The sequence below is a fragment of the Nerophis ophidion genome, linkage group LG06, assembly GCF_033978795.1.
Source record: "Nerophis ophidion isolate RoL-2023_Sa linkage group LG06, RoL_Noph_v1.0, whole genome shotgun sequence".
In the NCBI taxonomy this organism is placed as follows: domain Eukaryota; kingdom Metazoa; phylum Chordata; class Actinopteri; order Syngnathiformes; family Syngnathidae; genus Nerophis; species Nerophis ophidion.
The window spans coordinates 36,222,322-36,244,706 of NC_084616.1; the positions used below are offsets into that span (position 1 = coordinate 36,222,322).

Consider the following 22,385-nt stretch of genomic DNA (forward strand, 5'->3'; position numbering starts at 1 on the left):
AAGTCCTCCTAATGTAATTTTTTTCCTGAAAATGAATATGGCAGTTATTTCCCACAATATCAACTCGATTTTGAGTCCATCTATTCATCCATTTCTACTGCTTATTCCCTTTGGGGTTACAGGGGGCGGTGGAACCTATCTCAGCTACAATCTGGCGGAAGGCGGGGTACACCCTGGACAAGTCGCCAACTCATCGGTAGATACCTAAATGTACTTGGAATGCTCCCTTTCCATTGCCAGACTCGATAAAACGCCCCCTCTTACTGTGACGTCACCAACAGAACTGGAGCCGATTTCCCCGTATAGATAGTTTAATTCATGTCATATAAAATTGTTATATATTGACCACTTAATAGTTAATTGCATGTTTTTGACGTGCTGGTCCATAGTTACTTCATAACTGATGTAATTAACATTCTGTGCAGAAAATAAATTAAAAAGAATCGTCATTTTGGGACTTCCCTGATCTTCCATCTCCTCTTTCAAAGACACAATAGCCAGTTTCCACGTGCTCTTTCAGCATTCCCTGAAGCGTCTCGAAGAATACATCAGTTGAAAAGGATGCAAAAGAGAATATTAGGGGCTTAACTTCTTTTTTTTCAAATTTTTGGCACTAATTCAGTGGAATGGCCCATGAAGTGAAACTTACTGCGAAAGTCGTATTTGGAGTGGCAGTTCCTCTTGGCGTAGTACAGAATAGCGGGCACTTTCCAGCTCATGTCAAACTGTGCAGCTTCAGTCTGTGATGAAACACCTGTACATTATGATAAATCTCTAAAGTAAGAAACTAACAAGGGAATGCTTTACCTTGTCGATGGGCTCGATGAGGAAATCGTTGAAAAGATACCACTGCTGGTGTGTGACTCCCTAAAACAAAAATTTTGAAGTGGTTACTCCAACACAGAAGGGAAAATGGATTTTCCGTCTTCCCTGGGCTTCACTGACCTCTTTTCTCTGGTGATACGTTTCTCCCACTTTGATGTGCGCCACCAGGTTTCCACCTGCGCGAGCATCAAGGATGTGCGGCACGGTGACCACCAGGTCGTAGAGGGCGGCTCCCTCCATCTCCTCCTCAGCAGCACTCATCTTAGTCAAAGTAACAACACAGTGAGAACCCCAAATAAAGAATATTCTTATTTTATCAGGAAAGTATCCCCCTTTACTTCCTCTCCTTCAGGCCAGCTGATAATCTCCAATCCCTGATTTTTGCTGATGGACATCTTTATTGTGAGAGAGATCCAGATGTGCCTGAGGTCTTCCAAGCGAGTGTTGAAGGTGAAGCCCTCCATGTTGCACATCTCCTCGCCGCTGCACAAGGTAGAGCACTAGTCAGGTTAAAGGTTCAACCATCCATGAAGCCAATGATACTGAGAGTAGGAGCGTCTTACTCCAAGCACCACTCAGTGGGCATGGGTGGAGGCTCCTTAGGTTTTGCCGGCTCAGATTTCTCTTTCTGTGTGGCTTTGGTGAAAGCGTACTGTGAAGTGAAGTGAAGTGAAGTGAATTATATTTATATAGCGCTTTTTTTCTAGTGACTCAAAGCGCTTTACATAGTGAAACCCAATATCTAAGTTACATTTAAACCAGTGTGGGTGACACTGGGAGCAGGTGGGTAAAATGTCTTGCCCAAGGACACAACGGCAGTGACCAGGATGGCGGAAGCGGGGATCGAACCTGCAACCCTTAAGTTGCTGGCACGGCCGCTCTACCAACCAAGCTATACCGCCCTGTGGAGAGAAGGACATTCCCATTTCACGTTACATTTAGCGCCACGGAAATGCGTTTTGAGTAGCTGGTAATTTAGATGGCTTGAATAACAAACTTCATACGAACACATTTCACAATGCAAAAAAATTATTCTTGTCACCTCTGCCTGAACCTTCCAGAATTCTGCCTCCTTAATACTGTTCACTTCGCAGTTTATGACCAAAACATCGGGGAGACATCGAATGTTGCGTGTCTGCACCTAAAAAGACGCACAAGGACAAGAGTGAGCCCTTTAAATGGGTTCATCAGCGGGGAAGTGAATGCTTGCTGGAACTCACTGTGGGCTGATACTTCTCACAGTTTTCACACCACGCCTGCGTGCTTTGCTCCAGACAGATGCTCTTCTTCAAGATCTCAGCAAAGTCGTACTCCTTTATAACTTTTTCTGATGAATCAAATTATGCTTTGTCAATAAACACTTTGATTGTGTCTGTAGGGTTTTTGGATGCTCAAGGTGGTGAGACTGTGGACTCGCCTTGAGGGTTTTGCTCAGGGTAGTGCATGGTGAAGAGTAAAGTGAGGGAGGAGCGTATGGTCTCCTTGCCACAGCGACACAAGCTGCTGTTCTCCACCTCGCATCCAAACAGTTTCCCGATAGCAGACTCACCGGAGCAGCCCAGAGAGCTAAAACATATAAACGATGATATGTTTTGTTTCCCTGCAAAAGATTATAAGCAATGGTTTGCATGCACTGCAAAAACCTAAACATGATTCATGATTCATTATCGGACATCCCTGTTGAAAATACATTATTTTGACTAACTAAGGTGTGGCTTATGGCCCTACCCCTTTTCCATTTCATAGCAATTGTTAACACATTTGTTCACTTCCTGTTTTCAATTTGTTCACAATATCTTCCATAAATAATAAAAAAATAAGTAAATGAATAATAAATAGTGAAGTAAATTGTATTTCCCATAGTGACATGAATAGGAGTATCCATAAATTCTAAATATTTATCATGATTCTTATTCTATGTACTTTGTAAACATATTTTGAGTTAGAACAGTTTCTTAAACTGGATCATATTAGTACATGGTTTGATTTATTTACTTAATCCATTCCATAAATTAATTCCAAATACTGATATACTGAAGGTTGCGATGAGGTGGCGACTTGTCCAGGGTGTACCCCGCCTTCTGTCCGAATGCAGCTGAGATAGGCTCCAGCACCCCCCGCAACACCAAAAGGGACAAGCGGTAGAAAATAGATGGATGGATGGATGGATGAATATACTGAAGGTTTTAAGTGTTGTACGTATATAGAAACGTTTTAAGTTACATTTTTCTCTGAGGTAGTATTTCTCCTCTTTTGTTAAAAATAATGTGTGTACATTGTGGTAGCAGGTTATTGTTTGCTTTGTGCATAATTTTGGCTGTTTGCAAATTCACTGTATTGTTGAATTTCAATATTTTTAAATCAATAAATAAAGGGTTTACGTGTTCTCTATATCCAAAATTATGGATACTGACTGAAGCGTACTTTTTTAATTATTTCCCCATACTTCTGCGCAATAACTCAGATATGGTAACACTAGCGAGCATTGGAGAATATACAGTGATTTTTTTTTTGTCCAATACATATTTTGCTTTATTCATTATTGATGTATTTCTTGCCACCTTATGTTGTATATTTTTATATGAGATTTGTAGTTCATTTTAGCATCAATAATTACACCCCAAAATGTTTTTTTATTCACTATTTCAATGTGTAATCCGTCTATTTATATTTGTGTTTGACTTTCTCTTCTACTGTTACCGAATAGTATTATTTTAGTTTTAATGAAGTTAAGGATAGTCTGTTTATGTCAAACCATCTTTTTAATTTATTCTGTTATTATTTGTTGTGTGTGGTCTTCTGTACTAGACACTGCTGTATTGTTTGCAAATAATATTAACTTTAAGTCTTTTGTAGCTACAAATGTCATTTATATAAAATTGTGCAAAAGTATGGTCCCAGTACTTATACTCTGTGGTACGTCACAGGATATATTTAGCGTGGTAGACGTGTATTCACCAAGCTTCACGTATTGCTTTCTGTTGGTTAGCTTCTAACCCAGTTCATGACCACCCCTCTGAGGCTGTACTGTCCTATTTTTTTTATTAAAATATATCATGATTAATTGTGTCAAATGCTTCAGTTAGCGCCTTAAACACTGCCGCTGCACACTGTTTACCATCTACTGTATTGGTAATTTCTTACGTTATTTGGATTACAGCCATCGATGTTGAAATATTAGCTCTGTATCCATATTGGTTCTCTGCGAGTATTCTATATACTGTATGTTTATGAATTTGTCCATTCTGTTATTAAACAATTTTTCAATCATTTTAGAAAAATGAGGAGGTAAAGAAACATGTCTTTACCATGAATTGATTAACGTGGACCCCGACTTAAACAAGTTGAAAAACGTATTCGGGTGTTACCATTTAGTGGTCAATTGTACGGAATATGTACTGAACTGTGCAATCTATTAATAAAAGTTTCAATCAATCAATCAAAGTCTGTAATTTGTAAATTGGCGGTTGTCTCCAGTCATTTAATCTGTACAACTTTAGCTATTTTCATTTTGTTTGGGAATGATAGATTACCGATACACAATAATGGCCCTAAGATCTCTTCAATAACCTATTTTATGGTTTCCATATCAATTCCATTACAATCGATTAAGGTCTTGGATTTGCAATTATTCATGATTTCAACCATTTCTTCTTGTGTCACGCAGGTGAGGAACATTGAGTTGGGATCTCAGTTGAAACTGGGTCTAGAATCCTTTCGTCCAGTTTTGGTCAAATATATACAGATTAATTATGTAAGCTTTTGACTACTTCCTTCATATTGTCATTGTTTACATTTCCTTATGAGAAGTATTGAGGGTAATACCGCTTAGTGCCATTTTTAATAATGCTATCAAGGATGCCCCATGTTGCTTTCATATTATTTCTGTTTATGTCTGATAATTGACTGTAATATTATCTTTCTACGTGTTTGTAGTATGTTTGTTTTTATACCTTTTGTACTTATTTTCCGCCTCTGTAGATTTTTGTGTTATACATTTTCTGAATAATGTATTCTTCTTATTGCAAGAATTTATCAATCATTTGGTCATCTATGGTTGTTTGTTTTTTCTGCTTCCTATTGAGTTTTTTCCAAGGAAAATGTTTGTCTTAAAGCATCATGAACGTGTTTAAAAATGTACCATACGCTTCCATCATTTCCACTGTACACATTAGCCCAGTTTTGCTTTTCTCGCTTATTTTATAAAGCATTCATACTCTTCTCTGTGCATAGTCTTCGTTATGTCTTTGTGTCATCCATGTTCCTGTTTTTGTAGTTGTCATCATAGATTATAGAAAACTGGAAAATGATCACTGATGTAGGTTATAAGTACAAACCCCGTTTGCATATGAGTTGGGAAATTGTGTTACATGTAAATACAAACGGAATACAATGATTTGAAAATTCTTTTCAAACCATATTCAATTGAATGCACTACAAAGACAAGATATTAGATGTTCAAACTCATAAACTTTTTTTTTTTGCAAATAATAATTCACTTAGAATTTCATGGCTGCAACACGTGCCAAAGTAGTTGGGAAAGGGCATGTTCACCACTCTGTTACATCACATTTTCTTTTAACAACACTCAATAAACGTTTGGGAACTGAAGAAACTAATTGTTGAAGCTTTTAAAAGCGGAATTCTTTACCATTCTTGCTTGATGTACAGCTTAAGTTGTTCAACAGTCCGGGGTCTTGTTGTCGTATCCTACGCTTCATAATGCGCCAGAGATTTTCGATGGGAGACATGTCTGGACTGCAGGCGGGCCAGGAAAGTACCCGCACTCATTTACTATGAACCCACGCTGTTGTAACATTATTTCAGCATTGTTTTGCTGAAATAAGCAAAGGCGTCCATGATAACATTGCTTGGATGACAACATATGTTGCTCCAAAACCAGTATGGACCATTCAGCATTAATGGTGCCTTCACAGATGTGTAAGTTACCCATGCCTTGGGTACTAATACACCCTCATACCATCACAGATGCTGGCTTTTGAACTTTGCGCCTATAACAATCCGGATTGTTATTTTCTTCTTTGTTCCAGAGGACACCACGTCCACAGTTTCCAAATATAATTTGAAATGTGGACTCGTCAAACCACAGAACACTTTTCCACTTTGCATCAGTCCATCTTAGATGAGCTCGGGCCCAGCGAAGCCGGCGGCGTTCCTTGGTGTTGTTGATAAATGGCATTCGCTTTGCATAGTAGAGTTTTAACTTGCAGTTACAGATGTAACGACCAACTGTAGTTACTGACAGTGGTTTTCTGAAGTTTTCCTGAGCCCATGTGGTGATATCCTTCACACACTGATGTCGGTTTTTGATGCAGTACCGCCTGAGGGATCAAAGGTCCGTAATATCATCGCTTATGTGCGGTGATTTCTCCAGATTCTCTGAACCTTTTGATAATTTTACGGACCGCAGATGGTAAAATCCCTAAATTCCTTGCAATAGCTTGTTGAGAAATGTTGTTGTAAAACTTTTCGACAATTTGCTTACAAATTGGTGACCCTCGCCCCATCCTTGTTTGTGAATTACTTAGCATTTCATGTAAGCTGCTTTTATACCCAATCATGGCCCCCATCTGTTCCCAATTAGCCTGCACACCTGTGGGATGTTCAAAATAGGTGTTTGATGAGCATTCCTCAACTTTATCAGTATTTATTGCCACCTTTCCCAACTTCTTTGTCACGTGTTGCTGGCAACAAATTCTAAAGTTAATGATTTTTTGCAAACAAAATTTTTTTTATCAGTTTTAACATCAAATATGTTGTCTTTGTAGCATATTCAACTGAATATGGGTTGAAAATGATTTGCAAATCTTTGTATTCCATTTATATTTACATCTAACACAATATCCCAACTCATATTGAAAGAGGGTTTGTAGACCACTTGTTGTATTATTATCAAAATCATTGGTAAAAATACTATCAATAAGCGTTGCACAGTGTCCTGTGATTCTGCATGGTTTTGTGATATTAGAACATAAACTAATTGACTTTTGCTTATTAGGGTTCAATAGGTCAATATTAAAGGCACCACATAAGAAAATTACTCTTTGACTGATGTCAATAAAATTTGCCTTGATCCAATCCTCAAATGTTTCCAATACTTGACTTTGGAAATCTATACATTGCTTTTTACATGACATATTTCAATGGTTAAACATTCTAAGATATTATCAATAGCAAATTACATGTTTTTTTACCACTTTGTAGTTCAGGTTCTTCATCATGTACACTGCTACTCCTCCTTAATTTTTGTTGGTTCTGTTGATTTAATTTAGTCCATATACTTCCAGATCAAAATTTTTTTATTTTTTTATCATCAATCTCGGTCTTATTGATTATTGGTCCCTCTGAACATAGTAGTGTTATACTTAATGGAAAAGCCTGCATTTATCCACTCACTAAAACTGTTTAGTCATCTCAATGTTTGACTTGTTTATTTATTTGCATACAATATACAATACTATAAGTCTTCAGTTATGCGGACGTTGTACCGATCCGTGGTAGTGAATAAGGAGCTGAGCCGGAAGGCATAGCTCTCAATTTACCAGTCGATCCATCCTCACCTATGGTCATGAGCTTTGGGTAATGACCGAAAGGATAAGATCACGGGTACAAGCGGCCAAAATGAGTTTCCTCCGCCGGGTGGCGGGGCTCTCCCTTAGAGATAGGGTGAGAGGCTCTGCAATCCGGGAGGAGCTCAAATTAAGGCCGCTGCTCCTCCACATCGAGAGGAGCCAGATGAGGTGGTTCAGGCATCTGGTCAGGATGCCCCCCAAACGCCTCCCTAGGGAGGTGTTTAGGGCACAACCAACCGGTAAGAAGCCACGGGGAAGACCCAGGACACGTTGGGAAGACTATGTCTCCCGGCTGGCCTGGGAACGCCTTGGGATCCCCCGGGAAGAGCTAGACAAAGTGGCTGGGGAGAGGAAAGTCTGGGCTTACCTGCTTAGGCTGCTGCCCCCACGACCCGACCTCGGATAAGCGGAAGAAGATGGAATTATTTTATTCAAGACAGAAGTTTTAAGTTAGAACTTTATTTAGCTGGTTTATTTTATTACTATCAAAGTAATATTAATCTCCATATTGATGTATTCAAGTTTATTTATTTGCATACAATACTATATTTTTATTTACAGAATTATTTTATTCAAGACAGAAGTTTTAAGTTTGCACTTTATTGAGCTGATTGATTTTTACTATTAAATAATTATTGACATATTTATTGATTTATTCTAGTTTATTTATTTGCATGCAATGTTCAGTGCTTCTTTTTGACTTGAGACTTATTTTATTCAAGACAGAAGTTTTACGTTTGCACTATATTTATCTCAAAGTTGCGGATTATTATTTATTTGCATGCGATGTGCAATGCTAATTTTTTGTTAACAGAAGTATTTTATTCAAGCAGAAGTATTGTCTCCCAGAAGAAGCTCTTACTTTAGTTCATTGAAAATTATTGCATAAAAAGTACAATTTACAACTGGTCTAAAAAGAACAACGCTATACAGATTAGAATTTTGCTGAGAGTAAAATGCAGTGTCATTTGAAACGACTAATTTTTTATCAAATAACAGCATAACTTGATCTGAATTAAATGTAATTTGTATTCATTTGTTTCCTTAAAAAGTATAGTAAAAAAATCTTGAATTAATTGTTTTGTGAAAAAAATTTGAGATTTTATTTTTAGGCCATATCGCCTAAACCTAATTATACTCATTAAACGATAAACCAAAGCACAGAATTTAAATGGAAGCTTTTTTTTTTAACCAAATTAATTGTCCTATTACAAAGAAGATGACAGTTTGTTTGTTTGTTAGCATGCCCATGGAAGTGTTATGGCACAAATTCATTATTTTGGCATTTATCACATCTGCCACTGTGCCAATTTGATTGATTGATTGATTGATTGAAACTTTTATCAGTAGATTGCACAATACAGTACGTATTCCGTACAATTGACCACTAAATGGTAACACCCTAATAAGTTTTTTAACTTGTTTAAGTCGGGGTCCACGTAAATCAATTCATGGCCAATCACCTGCTGCTGGCTCCCCTGTAGGCCTGTGGACCCTCCTGCTCCTGAGTCTCCTGGTGCAGCTGGGTGAGGATAAAGCGGTTCCAGCTTTGAATAAGGCGGCCGAGTCTGGCCTTCCCCGTTTGCTCGTCGGAGTCTGCGAGGATCAGTCCCAGTGCGGACGCTTCAGGGATGGTACGAAACGCCCGCAAGAAATTGCTGGCCTTTGAAGAGAGGAGAGAGGAGCGGCTGCTGTCACACCGAACAATTGTGGATGCAATTTAGGGTTGACGGACAGGGATCTACCTGACACGGATCTCCTCTGGACAAATCCAGCATGTGGAAGAGAAAGCCAAGCTCGCAAGCCAAACAAAACTCCTTCTGGCACAAATGATTCTGCACTAGACAACGAACTGGTTCCAAGAAATATAAAACCTGCCAGCACATAAACAAAACAGCAAACATTTACATCAACAGGGAAAAAACATTCATATGTTTATGTATGTAAGACACAAGAAATAACTCACCTGGATCATGCAGTTACAGTACGCATTTGGAATGTGTGGCTCCAGGCCGGCAAACAAGGTTTTGTTGTAATGTTTGAAATCAAAGTCCTCTAGTCCCAATTTGGAGTATTTAATTGTCACCTACAAGGCCACAAAGATGTCACTATCATGTGTTAGCATCAAACAATTTCCCATTTGATGAAATAAAAAAAGGTTAACCTTTCTGTATTTTTTTGGCACCATGTAGAGGTGTGGTTCCTCATCGCGCCCGATTGGCGACTCCGGAACCTGATTGTAACTGTCGTAGTCTTGCTCCACGTCTTTTATTTTGTAGGGCACCTGAACAAAGGTTTTGAAATGGATTTAGATGAGTTGGCATTGACGAGTAAACACTATCAAATATATGAACCTGTCCACAGCAGAAAAAAATATGCATGATTTAAAACGTGCCTGGTTACGGGGACGAGCACGAGGGTTTGCTGCGTAACCAATGAATCCAACAGTCTTCATTGTGCGCAGAATTTCTGGATCCACAGGGGGAGCTCGTCTGTAAGTCATACAAAACACTAAAAACCTAAGCATCGATTTTCTTAAAACAGTCAATACTTGACATCATTACAAAGTTTTGAAATAGAGCACCTAGCCATCTGAACTTTAACCTCAGCTTGTAATATATTTTTTAAATGGTCAATCATCCAAAAATTACCTCACTTAGCTATGCCCACCTTCCCACAAAAAAAAAAAGTATTTAAATTACTACAATAAAACTGAATATAATAAACGAGGCATATGCTGTAATATTAAAATATATTGATATTAATGTGACTGAATAAATATTTTTAAAAAGTATAATTATATACTGGCTTTGACAGAAACACCGTTAGCGGAGTTCCAGAACAGTTTGAGGCTGAGAGAGACTGTAATAAGTGACTGATTATTTTATATTACTGTACATATTTGTGGTAGTAGTAGTACACAGAGCAAGGATTTAACTATAGGGATGTGAATCCTACAACAACTCAGGATTCAATTGGATTTTGATTATTGGGGTGACAATTCGATTTAGAATCGATTCAACATGAATATAATACAAACCCCGTTTCCATATGAGTTGGGAAATTGTGTTAGATGTAAATATAAACGGAATACAATGATTTGCAAATCTTTTTCAACCCATATTCAATTGAATGCACTACAAAGACAAGATATTTGATGTTCAAACTCAAAAACTAGATTTTTTTTGGCAAATAATAATTAACTTAGAATTTCATGGCTGCAACACATGCCAAAGTAGTTGGGAAAGAGCATGTTCACCACTCTGTTACATCACCTTTTCTTTTTAACAACACTCAATAAAAGTTTGGAAACAGAGGAAACTAATTGTTGAAGCTTTGAAAGTGGAATTCTTTCCCATTCTTGTTTTATGTAGAGCTTCAGTCGTTCAACAGTCCGGGGTCTCCGCTGTCGTATTTTACGCTTCATAATGCACCACACATTTTCGATGGGAGACAGGTCTGGACTGCAGGCGGGCCAAGAAAGTACCCGCACTCTTTTTTCACAAAGCCACACTGTTGTAACACGTGCTGAATGTGGCTTGGCATTTGTCTTGCTGAAATAAGCAGGGGCGTCCATGAAAAAGTTGGCGCTTAGATGGCAGCATATGTTGTTCCAAAACCTGTATGTACCTTTCAGCATTAATTGTGCATTCACAGATGTGTAAGTTACCCATGCCTTGGCCAATAATGCACCCCCATACCATCACAGATGCTGGCTTTTGAACTTTGCGTCGATAATAGTCTGGATGGTTCGCTTCCCCTTTGGTCTTGATGACACAATGTCAAATATTTCCCCCAAAAAATTGGAAATGTGGACTCGTCAGACCACAGGACACTTTTCCACTTTGCATCAGTTCATCTTAGATTATCTCGGGCTCAGAGAAGCTGGCGGCGTTTCTGGATGTTGTTGATAAATGGCTTTTGCTTTGCATGGTAGAGCTTTAACTTGCACTTACAGATGTAGCGACAAACTGTATTTAGTGACAGTGGTTTTCTGAAGTGTACCTGAGCCCAAGTTGTGATATCCTTTAGAGTGCCGTCTAAGGGATCGAAAGTCACGATCATTCAATGTTGGTTTCCGGCCATGCCGCTTTCGTGGTGTGATTTCTCCAGATTCTCTGAACCTTTTGATATTATGGACCGTAGATGTTGAAATCCCTCAATTTCATGCAATTGCACTTTGAGAAACGTTGTTCTTAAACTGTTTGACTATTTGCTAGGGGTGTAAAGGTACGTGTATTTGGATTGAACAGTTTCGGTACGGGGGTTCTGGTTAGGTTCAAAGGTGTACCGAATAAGTTTCCACACGAAAATATGAAGTAGCCGCCTAAACTAAATTCTTAATAAGCTGCTCTGCCTCTGTCTCCTACACAGCACAACAGCATTGTGCCACCCACACAACCATCTGAATGGTTACATATAGTGGTAACAGCCAATCAGCAGTGCGTATTCAGAGCGGTAACAACCAATCAGCAGGGCATATTCAGAGCGCATGTAGTCAGCGCTTCAGCGTCGAGCACATACTGTAAGTGTTTAGGAGGTGAACAGCGAACTCTCCCCAAATTGTAAAAAAAAACACCTCCCAGTCAACGTTCTCGATGACGTTCGAGTCCTGGATGGAGGTGAAGGCTAATGAACTTTTAGCGTAACGTTAGCCCATTTTGCGGCGTGTGTGTTAGCTCATTGTGCGGTGTGTGTGTGTGTGTGTGTGTGTGTGTGTGTGTGTGTGTGTGTGTGTGTGTATTCTAGTGATATAATAATGTAACTGCATCATTAAGCCTACATGAACTCCATGGTGTTCAGGGATGAATAGTCTCTCCTATTGCGGTTGTACTATTTTTTACATTAATCATTAGTAATATAGCAGGCTAGTTTGAATGGCAGGGTCCCTGCTATCACATGTTAATAAAAATATAACATTTACATAATAAAAATCAACTACAGGCTTCCCAAACGCTGTAATAAATTAAGCATTATGAGTTGACTTGAAACTGTTTAATGTTGCACTTTTTATAAGTAGAAGAAAAGTTTTGTCATTTTATTTAATCAGAGCAACAAGTTGAGGCAGTTTAATGTTGATCAGTGTGGGCAGAATTATTATAGTGTTCCCAATGTTAAAAAGATAAAGCCATTGTTTACAAATTTGGTAAATAAATCACCCAAAAATTTATATTTTGTTGTTTTCTTACTGTACCGAAAATGAACCGAACCGTGACCTCTAAACCGAGGCACGTACCGAACCGAAATTTTTGTGTACCGTTACACCCCTACTATTTGCTCACGCAGTTGTGGACAAAGGGATGTACCTCGCCCCATCCTTTCTTGTGAAAGACTGAGCATTTTTGGGAAGCTGTTTTTATACCCAATCATGGCACCCACCTGTTCCCAATTAGCCTGCACACTTGTGGAATGTTCCAAATAAGTGTTTGAGACATTTCCTCAACTTTATCAGTATTTATTGCCACCTTTCCCAACTTCTTTGTCACGTGTTGTTGGCATCAAATTCTAAAGTTAATGATTATTTGCACAAAAAAAAATGTTTATGAGTTTGAACATCAAATATGTTGTCTTTGTAGCATATTCAACTGAATATGGGTTGAAAATGATTTGCAAATCATTGTATTCTGTTTATATTTACAGCTAACACAATTTCCCAACTCACATTGAAACGGGGTTTGTATTTTTGGTATAAGAATTATAATAACCGTAAACATTTCCAATAATAGGTAACAGGATAGAAAATCTCCTATTGGCTGCTGGCGTATACACGCGAGTAAGTGCGGAAATGGACAAAATAAAACATTTATTTTTTTAAATTAATTCTTCAACATTTTGAATCCTTTTAGAATCATTATACAGAAGAATCACCATTCAGATGGTAATATTTTTTTCCAGTACCCCTGATTGACTACTTCAAATTCCCCTATCTTTAAAAAACCGTAGTCTCCAGACTTTTTGCCTGAAAATTTTAAAGATAAAATAAACGTGTGTAATGAAACCAACACTTTCAACGTACTCTACTTAGTGATTCGTATTTCATGGAGAAAAAACAGTCGCCCAATAAACATACATTTTTTGTAGGTGTTGGTTTTAAATCACAGATTAAATCAACGGTTATTCACTGTGGATGATTCAATTGCTGGGGGGGTGAAAATTTTTCAATGATATGACTCAATAAAATACTCATGGCTGTCTAACCACATATTCAGATAAGCGTTCTGACTGAACTTCCACATAGTAAGAGTTATGCATGACATTACTTTGCAGTCAGTAGTGACATCATACACCTCCGTTATGGATAGAGTGTCGTTAGCGACTGTATCCACCCACTCTGACTTCCCCAGCTTCATCTTTAACAGAAGCCAAAATAGAAGTTGCCGATAAGGGTGGCTTTCATGCAGATTTTGGTGTGTTGGTAAATATTCCAGGGAGCAGATGACTCAAAGTAAACGCCTGTACAGCGAGAACTGAAAGGTTGTGTTACCTGGGGCTGGGTGTGGCCTGCACAGCGGGCCAGTCTGACAGCAATGGCTCCGTGCTGGTTAGTGGCATCGGAATGAGAGAAAGTGGAAGCAGGTCGTGGTTCCAGTCCAGCTGAGGAAGCGAATCCACAAGGCACGGCAAAGCAAACTCTGTCTCTCGAGAGTAGTCATTGTATGAAACCTCTGGAGCGTCCGACCACAAGTGAACACATCCCCCAGAGTCCCCAAAGGATAAAGCTTGTTTACTGGACGATACGTCAAAACTCATCAGCAACTGGCCCACGGTGTTCACGTGAAAAATGTCCGCCAAGTTGGCAAGCCCAGTGGGCTCACAAAATTGACACTGACCTAAAAGGGACACACAAGGCAGATATTTCATTTCAAACTGTACATTTTCTGGTATGAAGTCTTAACAGTGCAGTGCCGTGCCATTTATTCTATCCTTTTGACGAATAAAACTCCACCAGTCATTTTGGAAGATGTAATAACAGAACACATGCATACTGGCCACAGAACATCTGAACAAACTAATAACAACCAAAGAACGCCCTAATTTGCTTTTTAAAAGATAGATTTAAATTGAATGTTAAATCATTTTACAATTGCAGATTAAAATAGTGTGATCTGTTCTGCATGATAATAAGACATTCTAAATATATGTTTACATAAAATAACAGTTTGGTTTACTTAATCTGCATGAGGGACAAAATATTAAACACTTCACACTTTTAATGCAGTGTATTTCTACACTACAACAACAATAAACTAGGACTGTCAAATTTAACGCGTTAAACAATTAGCTCATCAACTACGCCAGATATCAGCATCCCATTATATTCCGCAGATTCAATCCAATTCAGGCCTTCTTTTGTAAATTAGTCAGATTTTAGACTTCATTTGGAATAAAAACACTCACAGGTTACATAAGCAATATTTGCAAAGACTTAAATCATTGTGAGGATTAGCGTTACCAAACTTTAGGTTTTACTACTGGGCCGCTAACATTAGAATTCCTAAATATTGGCTGCAATATGAAGCATTTGATTCTCCTTTGTTATGTCTGGTTATGGAGGCAAACTCAACCAAAGCAGTATCTCTTAAGGCAGTGGTTCTCAATCTTTTTTCACTGATGTACCCCCTGTGAACATTTTTTTAAATAACGTACCCCCTAATCAGAACAAATCATTTTTAGTTGAAAAAAAGAGATAAAGAAGTAAAATACAGCACTATGTCATCAGTTTCTGATTTATTAAATTGTATAACAGTGCAAAATATTGCTCATTTGTAGTGGTCTTTCTCAAACTATTTGGAAATAAAGATATAACAACAACTAAACATTTGTTGAAAAATAAACAAGTGATTCAATTATAAATAAAGATTTCTACACATAGAAGTAATCATCAACTTAAAGTGCCCTCTTTGGGGATTTTAAAAGAGATCCATCTGGATTCAGGAACTTAATTCTAAACATTTCTTCACAAAATAAGAAATCTTCAACATCAATATTTATGGAACATGTCCACAAAAAATCTAGCTGTCAACACTGAATATTGCATTGTTGCATTTCTTTTCACAGTTTATGAACTTACATTCATATTTTGTTAAAGTATTATTCAATAAATATATTTTGAAAGGATTTTTGAATTGTTGCTATTTTTAGAATATTTTTTTAAAATCTCACGTACCCCTTGGCATACCTTCAAGTACCCCCATTTGAGAACCACTGTCTTAAGGCTCTGGTTTACTCTCCTATTCACTCAACATTCCAATTGTAAAAACTTAATTTAGGATCTAGGTTCAGTTTAACCGCTATTTTGGCTTGAAGACTATTTCTAATCTTGCACCCATCACTTATAATGATGCATTTCCTCCCTCTCTTGCTGATAATGCCTTTTTAAGATGGTCAAGTCTGGGGATCAACAACATTAAAGATGTATACATTGAAAACACTTTTGCCTCTTTTCAGCAACTTTGTGATAAATTTCAAAAAATGTAATATATTTTAACCTAATCAACACTTAATTAGGTAACTACAGATTCGCAGTTTTGTTTGTAATATACATCTAAGGTTTCCAGATTCAAATACTTTTTGTTTGGTAATTGGCAAAAGGATTGAACCAAATTCTTTAAGTGGACTATTCGGGGAAGCCTATGGAAGTATTATTGTAGCAAAATTATTTGCACACGTGTTATGCAATCTATGCGTGTGTAATCCAATTTGCATGTGTTATTTGTGTGTCCGTATATCAATCCAAGTGTGTGTCTTCAGATCCGCGTAAGTGTGTTTTAAATCCGCGTATGTAGGCTGTCTACTTACACATGACTTTTGCGACTCTGTCATCTTCTCTCAGCAAATCCAAAAATAATCTGGTGGCATTAACTACTTTGTTAGCTTGAAGACCTTTTGTGCTTAACTGGAAAGCTGCAGCGCTTCCCTCCCAGACCCGCTGGATAAGAGACTTTCTTTATTTCCTTAAATTGGATAAAATTAGGATGACATCAAATGTTTTTATTTTTTTATTTAAGGAAGTATGAGGTGCTTTCTTAAAATATTTAAAGGAGACTGATCTCCAGTTTGGCCCCGATTAAGACAAGGTTAAATTGTGGATGATTGATGAGCCTTTTGAAAGATTTTGTGTATTGCTGCATCATGTTAGGGGCCATTCAGAAGTGCAGCTGTCTGTGGATTTTAATATTTGCCTGTACTTATTTAACAGATTTATTATTTTTGAGTGTAGAAAAAAATTAAATTTGATTTGTAATATATTTCTGTTAATTATGTGACAAAAATGTTCCGTTTACAAATGTTGAAAAAAAAAAAAAATTACGCGTTAACGCATGTGATTAATCAAAAAAAAAATACCACATTAAACATGTATGAATGCAGACTAATCAGACAATGTATTTTGACCACAATAACTGCCAATGGTTGTTATACTGTATGGTCAAAGATTAGGTTAATTTATACATCAGTGCAAAGATGCATGAGGAGACTTTACATTTAAATTATGCAAGCAAGTAGTTCACTGTGATTAATCATGATCAATTACATCCATCCATTTCCTACCGCTTGTCCCTTTTTGGGGTAGCGAGGGGTGTTGGAGCCTATCTCAGCTGCATTCAGGCGGAAGGCGGAGTACACCCTGGACAAGTCGCCAACTCATCGCAGGGCCAACACAGATAGACAGACAACATTCACGCTTACATTCACACACTAAGGCCAATTTAGTGTTGCCAATCAACCTATCCCCAGGTGCATGTCTTTGGAGGTGGGAGGGAGCTGGAGTACCCGGAGGGAACCCACGCAGTCACGGGGATCCAATTGATCTGATTTAAAAAATAAATTGTTTGACTGTCTTACAAGAAATAAACATATTTGAAATAAATACTGAACATTACTATCTTGAAAAATAGCTTTAAGTAAAGGCAAAGTTTTGTGATACAACTGTTGTATAGGGCGTTATTGACAGTGAGTCTGATTAGAAAAATGACTGTTTTGACACCTTCACATGCATGTACTGTAAGTATAAATTATATAAAAGGCTAACTAGAAATAATATAGATTTTAAATAAATGTGTGTGTGTCAAACAAGTCACGGTAACAACAGTTGTCTATATGCTGTACCTGTCTGTGAGATGATGGCCAAGCGTGACGTGTAAGTAGGAATGAAACGCAAAAAGAGAGGGTCCACATGCACTTGAAGTGGGGTGACGGCTCGCATCATCCGGAGGTCGTACACCATGAGGAAACGGTCACAAGCCAACCCGTTCAGTCCGCGGCTGGAGAAGCCACACGCAGCCAGGAGGTTCCCGTGCACGTCAAAGTCTGAGAGGCTGCCCGAGAAGGCGTCAAACTCGTGTTCTGTTTTGAATGTACGCAAGTCACGAAGCGTAACCTGGTTTGAAAAAAAAGAGAGCATGAGTGTTGCAATCTGAAAGTAAAACAATTATTTCACATCTCACTGGACCATGCTTACCTTGCCAGATGTGTGCCCGCAGAAAAAAAAACGACCGGTTTGGCGCATAATTGCAACTCCAGGTAACTCCACAGTAAACTTTTAAGTACATAAAACATATAAAGAATTCAAAATTATTCAATTGAGACAACTATGTCATGTGATGCTGCGGTCATTAAGAGTGTCACCTTTTGAGTTTCCTGAACTGTATTTAAGTCAACCTCGGCTACGTAGTTCTGAAGTCCACCCATTATCAAGGTATTGTTGTCAGTCATTAGGAGGCTATGCATATCAGCTCCTTCATCCATCCTACAATATGAGAATTGTCATGAATATTCATACATTTTTCATATTGCTTTTCCATTATTAGTCACATGCAAGCAGGAGCCTATACGAAATAATTGTAAAATACCACAAAAAACACATTACTGAGAAACAAAGGGTTTTACTTTATAACAAAAAATATATAACCATGAAAAATAAATCAGCAGACTTTAAGTACATAATGTCTTCTAAACATGACATTCAGTGCAAAAACTATTTGATCCAGTAATGTTAGGTGTTATTTAGCTGAAATTATATACCTAAATGAATAAGTGTAAACATGAACATTCTTGGCAGCCTATGAATAAAAATGTATTAAGTGACCAGTCGACAATAACAAATCTTTGTCAATTAATGATAATAACCCACGTTGTTGATTAATAGTTGCAGTCATAATAAAAAAAATATATCATGCAATAAAGAACTTAAAAAGATTAGAACAATAAAATACTTACGGATAATCAAACATGACCAGGCCCCCACGAGTGTAGCACTTAAGGTTGCACTTAGAGAGGAACAGCACGCCTGTTTCCAGATTTTGAATTTGTCGGATGTCATCAGTTGCATGCACTTGAAAAGAAGAATAGCGACCCATTGTAGGTCCAAAGAAGGAGGTGGCATGACCCTGTAAGCAAAACAAAACAAGCAAGAGATGTGTTTTTTGTTTTTCTAAGGAATCACAGTATGATGTTTTGTTTTTGCTCTCACTCTATGGTTTCCCATCCAAAGCAATTCTTCCTGCAGATCAAAATGTGTGGCTGTGACTGGGATGCCAACTTCAGAGACCACACTGTGGAGCTCAGAAAACATTCCCTCCATGAGATGTACAGGTTCAGGACTTGTGACAGCCAAACCATCCGCATCAATCTCGACACCTTGCAGGAGGTTGGGGTTAATGTGAGGATCCATGGAGGGCTCCATCCCTGCTGCATCCAGAGTCCCATGGAGACTGGGAGGGTACTCCCCCATCCCAGAGTCCAGCCCATCATAGTTCATCATGGGTCCAGCTACATTAACATTCACCTGCAGTGAAAAGCAATGTCTGTGGTAAACAGCCTTCACACTAGTAAAGATGATTTTTGTTCGATTTAAGGCAGGGGTGTGAAACTCATTTTTGTCATGGCTTCTTCGCAGTTAGGATGCCCTCAGAGGGCCACTTCCTGATATTAATCGGTCCCTCCATGATGTATCAATGTTGCGATCATACCAATTCATGTACGAACCCCGTTTCCATATGAGTTGGGTAATTGTGTTAGATGTAAATATAAACGGAATACAATGATTTGCAAATCATTTTCAACCCATATTCAGTTGAATATGCTACAAATACAACATATTTGATGTTCAAACTGATAAACATTTTTTTTTGCAAATAATCATTAACTTTAGAATTTGCTGCCAGCAACACGTGACAAAGAAGTTGGGAAAGGTGGCAAATACTGATAAAGTTGAAAAATTCTCATCAAACATTTATTTGGAACATCCCACAGGTGTGCAGGCTAATTGGCAACAGGTGGGTGCCATGATTGGGTATAAAAGCAGCTTCCATGAAATGCTAAGTAATTCACAAATAAGGATGGGGCGAGGGTCACCAATTTGTACGCAAATTGTCGAACAGTTTTAGAACAACGTTTCTCAACGAGCTATTGCAAGGAATTTAGGGATTTTACCATCTAAGCTCCTTAAAATCTTTAAAAGGTTCAGAGAATCTGGAGAAATCACTGCACGTAAGCGATGATATTACGGACCTTTGTTCCCTCAGGCGGTACTGCATCAAAAACAGACATCAGTGTGTAAAGGATATCACCACATGGGCTCAGGAACACTTCATAAAACCACGGTCAGTAACTACATCTGTAAGTGCAAGGTAAAACTCTGCTATGCAAAGCAAAACCCATTCATCAACAACACCAAGGAACGCCGCCGGCTTTGCTGGGCCCGAGCTCATCTAAGATGGACTGATGCAAAGTGGAAAGGTGTTCTGTGTCTGACGAGTCCACATTTCAGATTATATTTGGAAACTGTGGACGTGGTGTACTCCGGAACAAAGAGGAAAATAACCATCCGGATTGTTATAGGCATGAAGTTCAAAAGCCAGCATCTGTGATGGTATGGGGATGTATTAGTGCCCAAGGCATGGGTAACTTACACATCTGTGAAGGTACCATTAATGCTGAACTGCCCATACAGGTTTTGGAGCAACATTTGTTGTCATCCAAGCAACGTTATCAGGAACGCCCCTGCTTATTTCAGCGAGACAATGCCAAGCCACGTGTTACAACAGCACAGTTTCGTGAAAAAAGAGTGTGGGTACTTTCCTGGCCCGCCTGCAGTCCAGACCTGTCTCCCATCGAAAATGTGTGGCGCATTATGAAGCATAAAATACGACAGCGTAGACCCCGGACTGTTGAACAACTAAAGCTCTACATAAAACAAGAATGAGAAAGAATTCCACTTTCAAAGCTTCAACAATTAGTTTCCTCAGTTCCCAAACTTTTATTGAGTGTTGTTAAAAGAAAAGGTGATGCAACAGAGTGGTGAACATGAGCTTTCTCAACTACTTTGGCACGTGTTGCAGCAATGAAGTTCTAAATTAATTATTATTTGCAAAAAAAAAAAAAGGTTTATGAGTTTGAACATCAAATATATTTTCTTTGTAATGCATTCAACTGTATATGAGTTGAAAAGGATTTGCAAATCATTGTATTCCGTTTATATTTACATCCAACACAAATTCCCAACGCATGTGGAAACGGGGTTGGTAAATTAAACCAATCCATACAAATTTTGCCCAGCCTCTTATCCCCACAATTTCCCTACTTGACTTTGGCCAGTCATCCACACATTTGCCAATCAAATTTGTCCCAGCAACACTCCAACACAATGCAACTGTAACCAATTAAATGTCTTCCTGCACCTCGGGAGAGATTTTGCAGCAACTTTGCTGCCACAAAATCAAGCATTTTATGCCACAGCAATCACAAAAAAAGGTTTCAAAATCCTGGAGGGACTGACTATTACACTGCCCCTTCATTTTATTATCATCATTATTTACCAACAAACTGATAGAAAACTTTCTTTGGAATCAGAAAGTGATAAACAGAAATTTTAGTTCAGCTCGTGAAGAATTTCATTTGATAAGGGTTTTAATGACAAAATGGAATTGCTTGTTGTATTAAATAATACTGTGTTAAGAACAGCATTTGCATGTATATTTGTTTTCTGCTAAAATTGAAAATCATTAATCAAAAAAGATCAAATGTCTTAATGACACACATTATTTCCAGGCTTGCACAGGCCACATAAAATTATGTCTCGGGACAGATGCGGCACCCAGGCCTTGAGCTTAACACCTGTGATTTAAGAACAGATGAAACCATAACTTCTGTAAAGAAGGGGGGTCCAAAATGTGGCCTGTGGTTTGTTCGCGGCACATTGTAAAAATAAAAATACAAAAAAAACACATTAAACAATGGAAAAAATAGAGGAAAGATGCTCCATGTCAAAGGAAAATGCTGTAATGTCGATATTAATAATTACTCAGAGCACAGTACTGAGAACGCAACACCTTGTCTGTATGTATATCACATTTTTAAGTTTGAAAATATAAATATTGAAAAAAATCAACACGCCCCATCTATTAATGTTTCAGTATGCAGTCTTTGGATTGGCCACCCCAGTTGTAGGTGCTACTATTTGCTTGGATTAGGCCAGGGCTATTCATATGTCAGCCTGTGGGCCAAATCTGGCTCGGGAATGACACCAGACTGGACAGTAAAAAACTTGAGAGAGACTAACATTTTTCCAACTAATTCTTTAAAACACTATTGTGCGCCTGTTGTAAAGAGCAGTGATTCTCAATCTGTGTTACGCATACCACTATATATTCAAACACAGTGTTACTGTTCAAACTGCGTGTAATGTTACAGTGGCTAAAACCATTGAAGACACCTGTACATAAAACCTCTGCCTCCTTTTAAAGAATATTTCAATCGTATTTTAATGTGGATCATTACGGAGGTACTCTGAGAGCCAAGTGTCTTCTGAGGTTGTACTTGGTGAATAAAGTTTGATAACCACTGGTATAGAGAGACTTGGACCACTGTGAACACATTGGCAGATCTTTGCATTGACACCCTGGACAAGTCGCCACCTCATCACAGGGCCAACACAGATAGAACAATTTAGTTTAATAGCCTTGGTCT

General features: G+C 38.2%; 1 protein-coding gene across 2 annotated transcripts in view; it reads right to left on the reverse strand.

The window, feature by feature from the left end:
• The window catches only part of pan2 (poly(A) specific ribonuclease subunit PAN2), a 30,945-nt gene that overhangs the window by 5,313 nt on the left and 3,247 nt on the right, over nucleotides 1–22,385 (reverse strand). For both annotated transcript variants that reach the window (XM_061903609.1, XM_061903608.1), the window contains exons 2-20: nucleotides 18,889–19,203; nucleotides 18,636–18,805; nucleotides 18,045–18,165; nucleotides 17,878–17,955; nucleotides 17,526–17,796; nucleotides 13,903–14,248; nucleotides 9,814–9,910; nucleotides 9,583–9,702; nucleotides 9,385–9,504; nucleotides 9,164–9,292; nucleotides 8,882–9,081; nucleotides 2,243–2,391; nucleotides 2,046–2,152; nucleotides 1,868–1,966; nucleotides 1,389–1,477; nucleotides 1,164–1,308; nucleotides 946–1,086; nucleotides 808–867; nucleotides 650–740 (exon numbers count right to left, since the gene is read on the reverse strand). In XM_061903609.1, the coding sequence (XP_061759593.1) occupies nucleotides 650–740; nucleotides 808–867; nucleotides 946–1,086; nucleotides 1,164–1,308; nucleotides 1,389–1,477; nucleotides 1,868–1,966; nucleotides 2,046–2,152; nucleotides 2,243–2,391; nucleotides 8,882–9,081; nucleotides 9,164–9,292; nucleotides 9,385–9,504; nucleotides 9,583–9,702; nucleotides 9,814–9,910; nucleotides 13,903–14,248; nucleotides 17,526–17,796; nucleotides 17,878–17,955; nucleotides 18,045–18,165; nucleotides 18,636–18,805; nucleotides 18,889–19,179 (2,824 nt within the window). In that variant the 5' untranslated portion in view covers nucleotides 19,180–19,203. The remainder of the gene's footprint in view (nucleotides 1–649; nucleotides 741–807; nucleotides 868–945; nucleotides 1,087–1,163; nucleotides 1,309–1,388; nucleotides 1,478–1,867; nucleotides 1,967–2,045; nucleotides 2,153–2,242; nucleotides 2,392–8,881; nucleotides 9,082–9,163; nucleotides 9,293–9,384; nucleotides 9,505–9,582; nucleotides 9,703–9,813; nucleotides 9,911–13,902; nucleotides 14,249–17,525; nucleotides 17,797–17,877; nucleotides 17,956–18,044; nucleotides 18,166–18,635; nucleotides 18,806–18,888; nucleotides 19,204–22,385) is intronic.